The sequence below is a fragment of the Panthera uncia genome (genome assembly GCF_023721935.1).
Source record: "Panthera uncia isolate 11264 chromosome B2 unlocalized genomic scaffold, Puncia_PCG_1.0 HiC_scaffold_24, whole genome shotgun sequence".
Lineage (NCBI taxonomy): Eukaryota > Metazoa > Chordata > Mammalia > Carnivora > Felidae > Panthera > Panthera uncia.
This window is the reverse complement of record NW_026057580.1, coordinates 5,349,024-5,361,395: the sequence shown is the minus strand read 5'-3', so window position 1 is coordinate 5,361,395 and position 12,372 is coordinate 5,349,024. Positions and strand designations below refer to the sequence as shown.

Here is a 12,372-nt window from a genome sequence, read left to right as displayed (position 1 = left end):
TGTCTCTGCTCCTCCCCTGCTCATCCTCTGTCTCTCTCTCTCTCTCTCCTTCAAAAATAAATAAAAACATTTTAAAAAATTAAAAAAAAAAAAAAAAAAGGTAAGTAGTCCAGGGCTTGTATCTTAGGGCTTAGCCTGCCCTAAGATATCAGGGACCCAGGCTCCTCACTCTTGTTCTTCCGTTTTCAGCATGTGGTTTCCTTCTTGTGATCCAAGATAGCTACTTGTGCTCCAGCCATCACGTCTGTATTCCATCCAGTACGGAGAAGGAAGGGAAGAAAGGAATACTCTTTCCATTTAAGGACACTTCCCAAAGTTGTATATGGTGCTTAGGTTTGAATCTCTTTTGTCTACACTTGGTCATGTGAGCATAGCTGGCCAGAAAACAGTCTATATGCCAGGTGGCCAGTACTCTTTAGGGGTCCCTTCACCAAGACGTAAAAGGGAACAGTTATTTGGGGACAGCCTGCAATTTTTGCTACCCCTAGGCTCCTCACACTCCGTGTTTTACCGACTCCTTCTCTCCCCGGACCCAGCCACTCTTTTCTCACAGTTGGCAGAGTTTTTTGACTCTTCAGTCAGAAATGCTAAGAATTGTGCGTGAGTCTCACCCTTCTCTATCTAATCATTTACAAGCCTCTGATGATTTTATGTCCTAAATGTTTCTTGCATGTGCCTTGCTCTCTGTTCTTCTGTGACTGCCCTGGGTCAGACCTGGGTTGCTGAAATGGCCACGTGTGTTTCCCCTTCTCTGCTTTTATCCCCTTTCAAGTCCATCTTACACACCATTCAAATACAGACTTGCCCATGCGGCTCCTCTACTTAAAGCTCTCCAGTAACATCCCCTCACGTACAGGTTCAAGTGTGTCCAGGTTGCCTAGCTTGTGCAAGGTCCTGTGGGATCTGCTCCCTCCCACACCCCTTAAACTCAGCCGCTCCAAATTGACATTTTTAATCTAAAGCCTGTCCTGCACCATGCCCTTCTTCTCCCCTGGGCTAATCTTTGTGCCTCCTTTATAAAGGAAGCCTGCCCTCACCCTCGCCTTGCCCCCGCCCCCACAACAGTGCTGTGTCCCTAACCCCCGTACGTTTCTTCTATAGCACTTCATCATGCTGGTTGTTGTTTGTATTGTCCTCCTGCCCTCTGCCACCAGATTATATGATTCTTTAAGACTAGAGGCTATTTTAAATATCTTAGATTCCTAGTGCTTTCATTTTGATGTCCAAAATAGGCACTCCATACATGTCTAGGTAAATGAGAGAATAAAGAGTTCACGATTAACTTTGTAAGATATTTAGGAATTAGTATGGCATTGCCAGGATTGGCCGCCAGGGGGCAGTGAATTACAATATTTTGATACTATGCTGAATTAGCCGGAAGTTTTATCTCTTCTAAGAGATGGAGACAGGAGTAGCACTACTCACTCAGCGAGTATTCATTGAGCATCTGTACTGTGCCGGGCACTGCTCTGGGCACTAGGGATACAAACATAAATAAATAAAGTAGAGAAAAAGCACAGTCTTTTACTGCTAGGTATTTATTCAAGGAAAACGAAAGCTTACAGTATCCAAAAGACTGTACAAGAATATTCATAGCAACTATATTCATATAGACAAAAATTGGAAACAACCAATTATCTGTTAACAGGAAAATTCAGTGGATTAGTATTTAGCAATAAAAAGAATGAACTATCAATAAACACAACAACATGGAAGAAACCATCCCCAAACCACTGTGTTGAACAAGTCAGATACCAAAAAAGGACACATTGTATCATTCCACGTAAATGGGGTTCAAAAATAATCCATGGCAGTAGAGATCAAAGCAGTGGTTGACTATGGTGGGAGATTGGGAAGAGACATAAGGAAATTTCTGGGGTGCTGGAAATGTTCTCTATTTGGACCGAGATCTTTAAAAAAATTTTTAGTGTGAGTGGGGGAGGGGCAGAGAGAGAGGGAGGCACAGAATCTGAAGCAGGATCCAGTCTCCGAGCTGTCAGCACAGAGCCCAATGCAGGGCTCAAACCCACAAACTGTGAGATCATGACCTGAGCTGAAGTTGGATGCTTAACTGACTGAGCCATCCAGGTGCCCAAGGACTGAGGCATCTTTTACACAGATGTATACGTGGGTCGAGACAGAACTGTGCACTTACGTGTCGTCTACTGTAAGTAAATCATACATAAAGATGGGGTGCCTGGGTGGCTCAGTCGATTAAGCGTCCGACTTTGGCTCAGGTCATTGATCTCACAGTTTGTGGGTTCGAGCCCCGCATCAGGCTCTGTGCTGACAGCCCTGAGCCTGGAGCCTGCTTCAGATTCTGTGTCTCCCTCTCTCTCTGCCCCTCCCCCATTTGTGCTCTGACTCTCTCTGTCTCTCAAAAATAAATAAATGTTTAAAAAACAATTAAAAAAAAATAAAGAGAAATCCCTTCATAGATTTCTGATGAGCAGAAACAGACAATGAATAGAAAAACAGGTAAAGTATTTGCTGGATTGTGATAAGTGCTATGGAGAAAAGTGAAGCAGAGATATATGCCCTGTTGGCTAGCGTGGAAACGGGAGCAGGCCCTAAACAGGGTAGTGAGCCAGGGTCACGCTGAGGAGAGGGTGTTTGTGCCAGGTCCTGAAGGAGGTGAGGGGCTGGCCGTGCAGTTAGTTTCTGATAGTTAACACTCACTTTCAGAGAAAAGGGGATGCTGTTAGTAACTGCCTGCACTCCCCCAGGTACCACGGACACTGCCTCCTTGTCTTGGTCCTGGGCTGTTGTGGATTATACTCCAGCTCCACGCTCTCAGTTCCTGGGAGGCCTTATTCTCTATCTCATATCTGACCCTTTGCCTGCAATAGCCACCCTGCTCATCCTGTCCCCTGTCTGGTGAGGAGTGGAGGCCAAAGATGAAACTGGACAAACTTATTTCGTAATGGTGGGTTTTCATTATTGTCTTAAGAGGACATTACTTGTTTGCTTTTTAACGTGAAGCCTAATATACATTTTGTTAAGAAAGCTTTTTTTTAAGTTTATTTATGTACTTAGAGAGAGAGAAAGAGAAAGAGTGGGGGAGGGGCAGAGAGAGAGACTTCCAAGCAGCGCAGAGCCTGACTCAGGGCTCCATCTCACAAACTGACATCATGAGCTGGGCGGAAATTAAGAGTCATATGCTTAGGGGCGCCTGGGTGGCTCAGTCGGTTAAGCGTCTGACTTCGGCTCAGGTCATGATGTCCCAGTTTGTGCGTTCAAGCCCCGCGTCGGGCTCTGTGCTGGCAGCTCCAAGCCCGGAGCCTGCTTCAGGTTCTGTGTCTCCCTCTCTCTCTGACCCTCCCCTGCTCACACTCTGTCTCTCTCTCTCTCTCTCTCAAAAATGAAAAAACATTAAAAAAATTTTTTTTTTTTAAAGAGTCCTATGCTTGATCATCTGAGCCGCCTAGGTGCCCTGATGTTGAATTGTTTAGTGCCCACCGTTTTTGGATGCTTTCCTCAAGGTGCCTCCTGTCCCGGTCTTCCTAGATGAAGCAGCCTTGTACATGATAGGCAGTTGAGGAATATTTGAGGCTCTTCCGGGCCGCACACATATATGTGGGTGTAGCCCCGCCAGCGTGTTGAGCTGAGCCACTTCCAGCTGGCACTTGAGAGCAGTGTGTGCATTTGGTGGGATGTCCAGTGGGATGTCCAGTGCTGGATTTCCTCTCATGTCGGAGGGAAGTTCTCCAAGGGCAGGTTGTGGCTTATCACCTCGGGAACCTTGAGACCTAGCCTGCTCTCTCGCGGGCAGTGAGCTGAGTGGCACGTGCTTGCTTGCTTGCTCTGTCTGCCTGGCATCTGACCCAGGAATAAGCGAGAAATTGTAACAGAGGAGAGATGGTGACAGCTGACATACTCAAGGCGTTTGAGCCCAGATGAAGAGCCTCAGAGCAGCTGACGTTGGGGGGCCCTGGACTCCCCAAGCCTGTTCGCATCCACAGTGTCTTGGGGACATGCTGCCTGTCTCTGTGGGTGATCTTTGGACAGGTCCTAGAAGGCTAGGTGTTTGCTGGACCTGGCCCTTCGTTGGCCCATTAACCCAAATACATAGTCTGGGTTTATGTAATCTGGGCTCCCACAGCCAGTGCCAAGAGGCTGGGGTAACCCCGAGTCAGTAACGTTTGCTAAGTAAAAGTAATACAGAAAAGTAGAAAAAATGGGGTGGTGTGTTGATTTTTAAAATTAATTTTAACCAGGGTCTCATGATGCACGTGTGCTCAGGCTGCTCCACGCTAAGAAGTGAACAGCCAGAGATCGTGTGTCGTTCCGAGTTAACAGTTACCTTTTAGTCACTGCACCGTCAGGCACAGTGTCAGGAAGGGCTCGCTGGTCAGCTGCTTCCCTGCATCTCTGAGACAGCACGCCGCCTCTCTCACGGTCTGCGGCGTGGTCCTCACGAACCGGAGTCGACTCCCTGCGGGTCTCTGCTCTGTCGGAGCCTCAGAAGAAGTCTTCCGTCTGACCTCCTCCTTGCAGGAGACCAATTCTCTTTACCCTCCTTGCTCTGCCGGGTCGTCTGACCCTCCAGGAATGAGCCGGGAGCCCCTCCACCCTCCCCGTACTAGGGTTTGCAGTGACATCCTCACCTTGGCTGCTGCCATCGTGTACCTGCCTGCAAATGCCAGGTGAATAGTGCCCCGTAATACGTTTATGTCGCATTTTGAACCACTTAAAAATAATTACGTGCAAGTGACACCTTGAATCCCTTGACACTTTTCTTAAAGCGGTGTTTTTCTGGATGTAGTATTTACGTTCTGATTTTATGAGCTGCTTTAGATGGGTGACCAAAATTTTATTTTTCCCTTTCCTTACTTTTGTGTTCAGAAAATATTATGTAAGGTATTGTGTCTAGTTTTAAAACTATAAAGACAGGAATCAGGCAACCAAAGGCTTTAGGAAGTAGAAAGGCTATCTGCAGTCTGATGCCTTGAATCTTCTCCTGCCCACCAGTCGGGCCGAATCGTTCTGCCCCAACAGATCACAGAATCTAGAAATTGCCCTGCAATCACAGATGGCTCCTGGGAACTGCCTAGAGCGGCAAAGAGACGAGTTACTCTTGTCAGTTTAAGCAGAACTAGTTCTTCCCAAAGCTGTCTTTGAGTATTTCAGGCATACACGAGCCTGATGTCAGGCCCAGGACTTGGGGTTCTCAGAAAAATAAACACTCAACTAGAGTCACCGCTCAAGTACGTTTTATCAGCTAATAAATGGACATGTTCTCGTCGAGCCCAGAGTGGGCAATTTGATTCTTATCAAGAGCTTTTGGGTTTCCTCTTTTTGGATGCTTTGCCTTTTAAAATAGCCAGAAAATATCCTTCAAATCTCATTGCCTCCAGTCGGAGTCCTGGCTGTTGTACGCTCTGTAATGACAACCAAAGACGCTGCCCCCATTCGAGACTACATTGCTGGCATGGGTTCCCGTTCCAGCTTCAATTATATGTTGAATTTTCTCAAGTGGAATGTTTAATGATCCTCCTGAACAGACTGTTTATGCTGAATGAAGCTCTTCAGAGAGCATTTGGGCCTTCCTTTCTCTGCTGCTTTTTTGCTGGTGCACTCAGCTCACAGTTTTTGACTGAATGTGTGAATTTTATCCTCCCAGCAGGCAGAACACTAGAACAAAACTCTCCTCCCACTCCCTGAAAGGCTGGTGAACTGTCCCACCGTCTGTGAAAACAAAGGTCTAATGCGCAGGCCAGGCACACGGGGAGACAGAGCCCCTGACTCGAGGCCCCCAAAGAGGGCTCAGCATCTTGTCTGTTGGTCCCTCTGCTCCTGGACAGCTAATAGTTTGGAATCGGTTCAGCTCCTGAGAGTGGCATCTTACCGACTTAAGACCTTACGTTGTTAGATTTTTCCTCCTTTAGACCAAATGGGGGAAACGGAAGGCTTTGAAAATTAGCTAATCTTTAAGGTACATATTGGAGTTAGGTTAGGGGTAGCTGCAAATAACAGAGATCCAAACTAACAGAGGCTCCAAAGAGATGGAAGTTTGCTTGGGCCTCATTTAATAACGATAATACCAGCTAACATTTACGTCACGCTTCTCGTGCCAGGCACTGTTGTTAGCACATTTCATGTATTAATCCTTGCAGTATCCTGTGACACTGGTAGGATATTACCACCTTAACAGAGAAGGAATTGAGGCACCAAAGTAAAGTCCTTTCCCAAAGCCACACACCTAGCGAGTGACGGAGCCAGGACTTGAGTCTGGCTCCAGAGTCGGTACTCTTAGCCACGTGCCGTTCAGTCTGACAAAAACGCCACAGGCTGCCAGGGCTGATACGGTAGCTGTGCTCCCCGTTCTCGGGGACCCAGGCTCTTTTCCCCCCGTTGCTACTCTGCGGTGGATAGTTCCCACTCCCAGTTACATTTCCACTGTGGTGTTCTGGAATTGCAGAGTGCCCCGGGTGGAGAGGACTCCTCGAATGATCATGGAGTTCTGGATCCTCATTTGGGAAATGCGTGGGAGCGGCAGGAGTGGTTTTGGTCTTGAGCCTTCCTTGTGGGTCTTACGGTTTTCTTCCAGCCCCGTTCTGAAAGGGGGGCTCCTGCCTAGGACAGTTAGTGTGAGCAGCCGCGCTCGATCCAGGAGGCGGCACTCTCCTCGTCGCTGCTGGGCTGGCCCCGGGGAGCGCGCTCGCTGCCTGTACCTGTGGCTCAGAGCACTTCCTGTACAGGGTCGGAGGGGGTCGTCTCTCAGGGCCTTGTCTGTGGTAGCGGGAGTCAGAGCCACCTGCTATCTGTCCCTAGGGGGGTGGACATGTAAAGTGGTGGAACGCGTGTGGAGCAGCGAGCTGCAGGTACAGGATGGTCTCAGAAATGTAATAGGAAGCAAAAAGAAAGAGGAAGGTTCTGAACTGGGTCTTAGAGCTCGGTATTCTTTAATAGTATGTATATGGCACATAGTAGGTGTTTAAGTTGGTGGGGGGGCGGATGCTATTTCTTTAGAAGGTTGTGGTTTTTTTTTTTTCATGTGATTTCTCAAATGGACCCTTATATGTTATCTGAAGTCTTAGTTTCTGCAAGCTTAGTGTTAGTTTACAAAGCCTTTATTCCTTTTTGGTGATAAAAGACAGGTGTAGTCAATTGTAGCCCTTTCTTTTCTAAAATAATGTACGTTTTTCCCCCTACTATAAAAATTATGCTTATTGTAGAAATTTTGAGAAGTCGAGTAAAGCTTAAAGAAAATAAAAATCTTTTATCTCTACTGCCTAGGGAATAAACACTGTAAACCTTGTGGTATATTTTGTCTTTCCTCTGTGCTTATATAAGCACACATAAATATTGTATGTAGAGTAGTTGAGAGTATACCATAAATAATTTTGTATCTTGCTCTTTTCCCTTAACACTGTGACACACTTTCCTTTGTCGTTACAAATTCTTGATAAGCTTCATCTGAAATAGACTATATTGTACCCACTGTGTGCCAGGCCCGATAGTTAGCACTTTACATGTATTAACTGTAGCTGTACTTGGAGTTGAGCTTTTAGGTTGTTTCCAGGGTTATAGCTTTTCCTTTTTTCTTTAAAAAAATTTTTTTTAATGTTTATTTATTTTTGAAAGGGAGAGAGACAGAGCGCGAGTGGGAGAGGGGCAGAAAGAGCGGGAGACGCGGAATTCGAAGCGGTCTCCAGTCTCTGAACTGTCGGCACAGAGCCCGACTCAGGGCTCGAACTCCCGAACTGTGAGATCGTGACCTGAGCCAAAGTCGGATGCTCAACTGACTGAACCACCCAGGCGCCCCAGGATTATAGCTTTTCTAACAAAGCACCCTAACCCCCTCAAAAGGGTTTTTACAGTCTTTGATGTCCATTAAAAAATGCTGTTTATACAGAATGAAAATCTGAAAATTGTTACATGTTGTCCCAAGGGGGGTTAGTTGTAGGTCGTAGTAATAATTCTCATAAATGAAAGGGCTGGATTCTGAATATATGTTGTCAGATGCCTGTGTCTTTGCAGCACATGGGACTGCAGTGAACATCCTGTTTTCAAAATAAGGCTGTGGGTCTAAGGAGAAAAGCCGCCTTTGGCACAGAATTCCAGCCTGAACATTTGCATGTGTGGCCTCTGCCAGGCATGCCGGGGCCTGTGGGTTGAGGTGGCCTGTCATGTTAGCAAGCAGAACCTTCTTAGTACTCCCACCTCTGTGGCAGGAAGGACACATCCCATGGCCTTTTCCTTCTTCAGGTTTCTAGAGCACTTCTGATGTTCTCCCCACTTGGATCTCAGAGACAGACTAGTTCCCACTACTATTACTTAGTGTGGGGTTTCCACGAGAAGCTAAAAGTGGTCTCTAAAAGAGGTCCCTGGGTGCCTGGGTGGTTCATTCGGTTAAGTGTTCAACTTCAGCTCAGGTCATGATCTCATGGTTCCTGAGTTAGAGTCCCACATCGGGCTCTGTGCTGTCAGCACAGAGCCTGCTTCAGATTCTCTGTCCCCTTCTCTTTCTGCCCCTCCCCGACTTGCATGCACACATGCACTCTCGCTCTCTCAAAAAGAAAAAAAAAAAAAAACACTTTAAAAAAAATAGAATAAATAAAAGAGGTCCTGTGGCTAAAGAAGCCTGGGAAGTCCTGGATAAAAAAGGTTAAATAGATTTACTTAATGCAAAATTTGTTATAATTTCCCAAATCCATTTGTTCGCTATGATCTTTGTGAATCTCCGAGATAAGACTGCCATTTCTCAACCGTACTTGTCTACGGAACGCCCTTCTTCTGGAGTACCCTATAGGTTTGATGTTTTACGGAACCCAGCTTAGGTACTACCAGCCTGGTGAAATTAAGTCCCAGAAGCTCCGTCAGGCTCGAGCCATCTGCCTTCACACCCTCATCTTCATTTCTGAGTGGTCTCAGCAGTGGGTCTGTCAGAATATGGAGATTCTGTCTTTAAAATGAACTATGGGGGGCCAAAGGAAAAAAAAAGTGAACCACAGGGTCCATCTGATCCCACCTTTCTCAGTCCATGCAGGTGTGCGTATGCTAGACAGGTCACTGAATTTCTGAAATCAAGAATTTTTCCAGACCACCTCCAAGGGTCTGGGTACGTAGCTCACTGAGCATGAGGACTGAAATATCTTTTCCTAAAGCCGAATGAACAAATACAGCCGAGAAAGATATGTTGGACCCGGTGGAACCAGTGTGAGAAGTGGCCTGTTCTGTGTTGGAACGGGATCCTCAAGAGCTCTCCTGGGACCCGCTTGCCCACCTGACCAGGGGAGGAGGACAGGCCCTTACTCCTCACATCACTTTAGCCTGGCTGTCCCCTGGCCTGAAGGACCCCGTAGAAGATCCCAGTCTCTAGCTTTCTCCATGTTTTAGAGAAGACCTCTGGACTTTCTTCACCTTTTGTTTTACAGAAGAGGACGTGGAGAACTTTGACGTGACCAATTTGTCTCAGGACGTGCTTCGAAGCATTGAAGCCGACAGCTTTTGGTGCATGAGCAAGCTGTTAGATGGGATCCAGGTGAGCCGGCTCTGCCCATGCGGGCTGCCCGGGTCCAGGGGCTCCCTGCAGGCCTTTGAGCTCCTTACTGCTCCTCGGTGTCAGCCAGAAGCACCCCCCCCCCCCCCCGCCACCGCCCAGCACGGCTCTTCCTCGTTCCTCCACAGCACAGGGCTCCATCAGGATTTGCCCACCCTCTGCTGTTCTGTAGATTCCTTTGTTCTCCAGAACGCCGGCACCAGCTGTGGAAAACAGCTTGTGCTTTTAAACGTGTTTCAGTGAAGTCGAGAGCGGTAGCACGCCTTTGGAGTCCCTGTTCATCCCGGGCTCTGTGTCATTTGCAGGATAACTACACCTTTGCACAACCAGGGATCCAGAAGAAGGTCAAGGCGCTGGAAGAGCTCGTCAGCCGGATTGATGGTAGGTTGGAAGAAGAGGGATTCTCTGGTAGCAGCACGGTATGGTTCCGACACAGCCAGTTGTGCTGGTGGGGGCCTCTCCTCTGCCCGCTTCTTTGCCACCACCCTCTCCAGTTCCGTCCGGGCTGTTGGCGCGTGTGCATCCTTCCACACGTCGGCAGGAAGGGGAGGTGAGAGGTCTGCGGGCCCCTCGAGTTCTTTTTCCCCCTTTGTTTTTTGTCACCAAGTTCCGTCCATTCTTTTTAGCATCTCTCATCACATTCACCCTTTTTTTTTCTTTTTTCCAACCCTTCCTCCCTTTTTCTTCTTTTCAAATTTGCCCTTTCTTCTCCATTTCCCTGGCCACAGCTCTGATCCAGCCATGCCTGGATTTCTGCAGCTTCCTCCTATAAGGACTTGCCTCCTCTGTACTCTTTCCTCTTCTAAACCTTCTGTGATACGACTGCATCTTTCCAGAGCACCATCCTGGTTCCGTCCCTCTCCTGCTCTGAAGCCTCCTGTGGCTCTCCGTTGCTTCTAGCATCAAGCTGTACTCTGACCTTGTCCTTCAGGTGGTGATGTCATTCAGAACTCCTGGACTTGACGCAGAGTCCTCTAGTCTGGCTGATATCCGGCAGGCCTTTCCACAGCTCTCTGCGACTAGTTTGGGCTGGTGGCGGGGGCAAGAAGTGAGACATGACTCTTCCTGGCACAGAAGGTCTCTGAGGGGCGAGAGCCCTCCAGTAATTCCTTGGCTCTGGCTTGGAATCATGGAATGTTAGAACTAAAAGGCAAGCTGGGAAGCCCTGCTCTTGACTGATGAGGAAACCGAGGCCCAGAAAGAGAAAGTCAGAATTAAGTTTCATAAAGATAGCCTAGAACCTCACAGCAAGATCTTCTGTTAAGTGGGCTCCGTAGCACCATTTACACTGTAGAGCTTTTTTAGGACTCTACCAGACACGACACAACTAATAAACCTCATTTCCTGGCTTTCTGTGTGGATTTTGTGCCTCATCAAGGCATCGCCTTTCACCCCGCCCCCATACAAAAACCGCGTATCTTTCTCTCTCCTTCCCCAGCTTCTCTCTTCTTGAAAACCTTCCCTGGTTTGTGCCACTCACTCCAGATTCCTTTCATGACAAGATTTCCGTCTTCCTGTCTTGTTTGCTGATTTACGGTTGTTTCCGACACATCGTCCGGAGGCGGTTTTTCCCCCTTCTCGCCCTGACCTAGCCGCCCTGACCTAGCCGCCCTGACCTAGCCGTGAGCTTCAGCGTGGGCCCGGAGGGCAGAGGGCTGTGGTTTCTGCCACCGTCTGCCCTCTCCTTGTTTTTTCTGCCCTCGCGAATACCTGATAAGACATAGTACTTTAGGATATTGGATTGGTAAATGTATATATCTTTATTGTTTCATTGAATCATAGAAGCAATAGACATTGTAAAAATTAAGACAATTGGGAGAAGCACAAAATGAAAAGTAAACATCCTCTACCCTCCTTAAATCCTATTCCCCAGAAATAACTATTGTTATTATTCTTTCAAAAAGTATGTGTCTTACGCATTTACCACATGCCAGGTGCTGCTGTGAGCACTTTTGTTTTCTCATTTTCTCCTCCCCCGAATCTTCTGAGGTACGAATAATTATTTGCATTTTCTAGATTAGGAAACTGAGGAGGATAATAATTTTTTTTTTTTTTTTTTTTTTTTAATGCTGTTAAGCACTATTTAAAGGGCTGTCATGTAGAACAGGGATCAGGTTTGTTTGAGGTTGTTCCAGAACACCACACAAACACCAAGGGTGGGAGTCAGGAAGGAGCTAGTTTCTGTTGAATACAGCGAAGCACTTTCTGGCGAATCACTTAATACATCAGTGGGAGAGGCTGCCCTTGATGGAGTCAGTGAACCTCTTTCTCTGGCAGTGTTTAAGTCCCTGCTGGCTGCCATCTGTCAGGGATGCTGAGGAGGAAGTCCTCACTGGCAGGAGGATGGCCAAGGTGACCCCCATGGTTCTGTTCCATTCTGCCTCCTCCTCTGAAGAGTAATGGGGTCAAGCAGCCAAGTGAACCTCACGTCTGCCGCTTTATGGCCAGAGGAGCCCTGTGAAGGAGGAAAGGTACCCAGAGCGTCACCATGGGTGTTAAAATAGTTTTGCCGAGTGTGGGACTGGGTTACCCATGTGGTGTGGCTGTGAGATGGCAGAATCCAACCTAAAGGACAGTCGGATGCCAGTTCGGCCCTTCTGTGCCTGTATTCCCCAGGAGAAGGGGGGAGAAGGAGATGGAAACTGCCCTTTTGGCTCATGCGACCCTTTCAGGGTCCAGTCAGTCCCCTAGGTTGTGGTCTTGGGGCCAATGACACTTTCTGTTTCAGAGCAGGTACATAATCACTTCAGGAGGTACGAGGTTGAATACCTCCAGTTTGCCTTTCGTTGGATGAACAACCTGCTCATGCGGGAGCTTCCCCTTCGCTGCACCATCCGCCTATGGGACACATACCAGGTATGCGGGGA

General features: G+C 47.6%; 1 protein-coding gene across 2 annotated transcripts in view; it reads left to right on the top strand.

Moving 5' to 3' along the window:
• The window catches only part of TBC1D22B (TBC1 domain family member 22B), an 80,321-nt gene that overhangs the window by 48,596 nt on the left and 19,353 nt on the right, over positions 1–12,372 (top strand). For both annotated transcript variants that reach the window (XM_049653352.1, XM_049653351.1), the window contains exons 9-11: positions 9,381–9,487; positions 9,811–9,886; positions 12,234–12,361. In XM_049653352.1, coding sequence (XP_049509309.1) covers positions 9,381–9,487; positions 9,811–9,886; positions 12,234–12,361 — 311 coding nt within the window. The remainder of the gene's footprint in view (positions 1–9,380; positions 9,488–9,810; positions 9,887–12,233; positions 12,362–12,372) is intronic.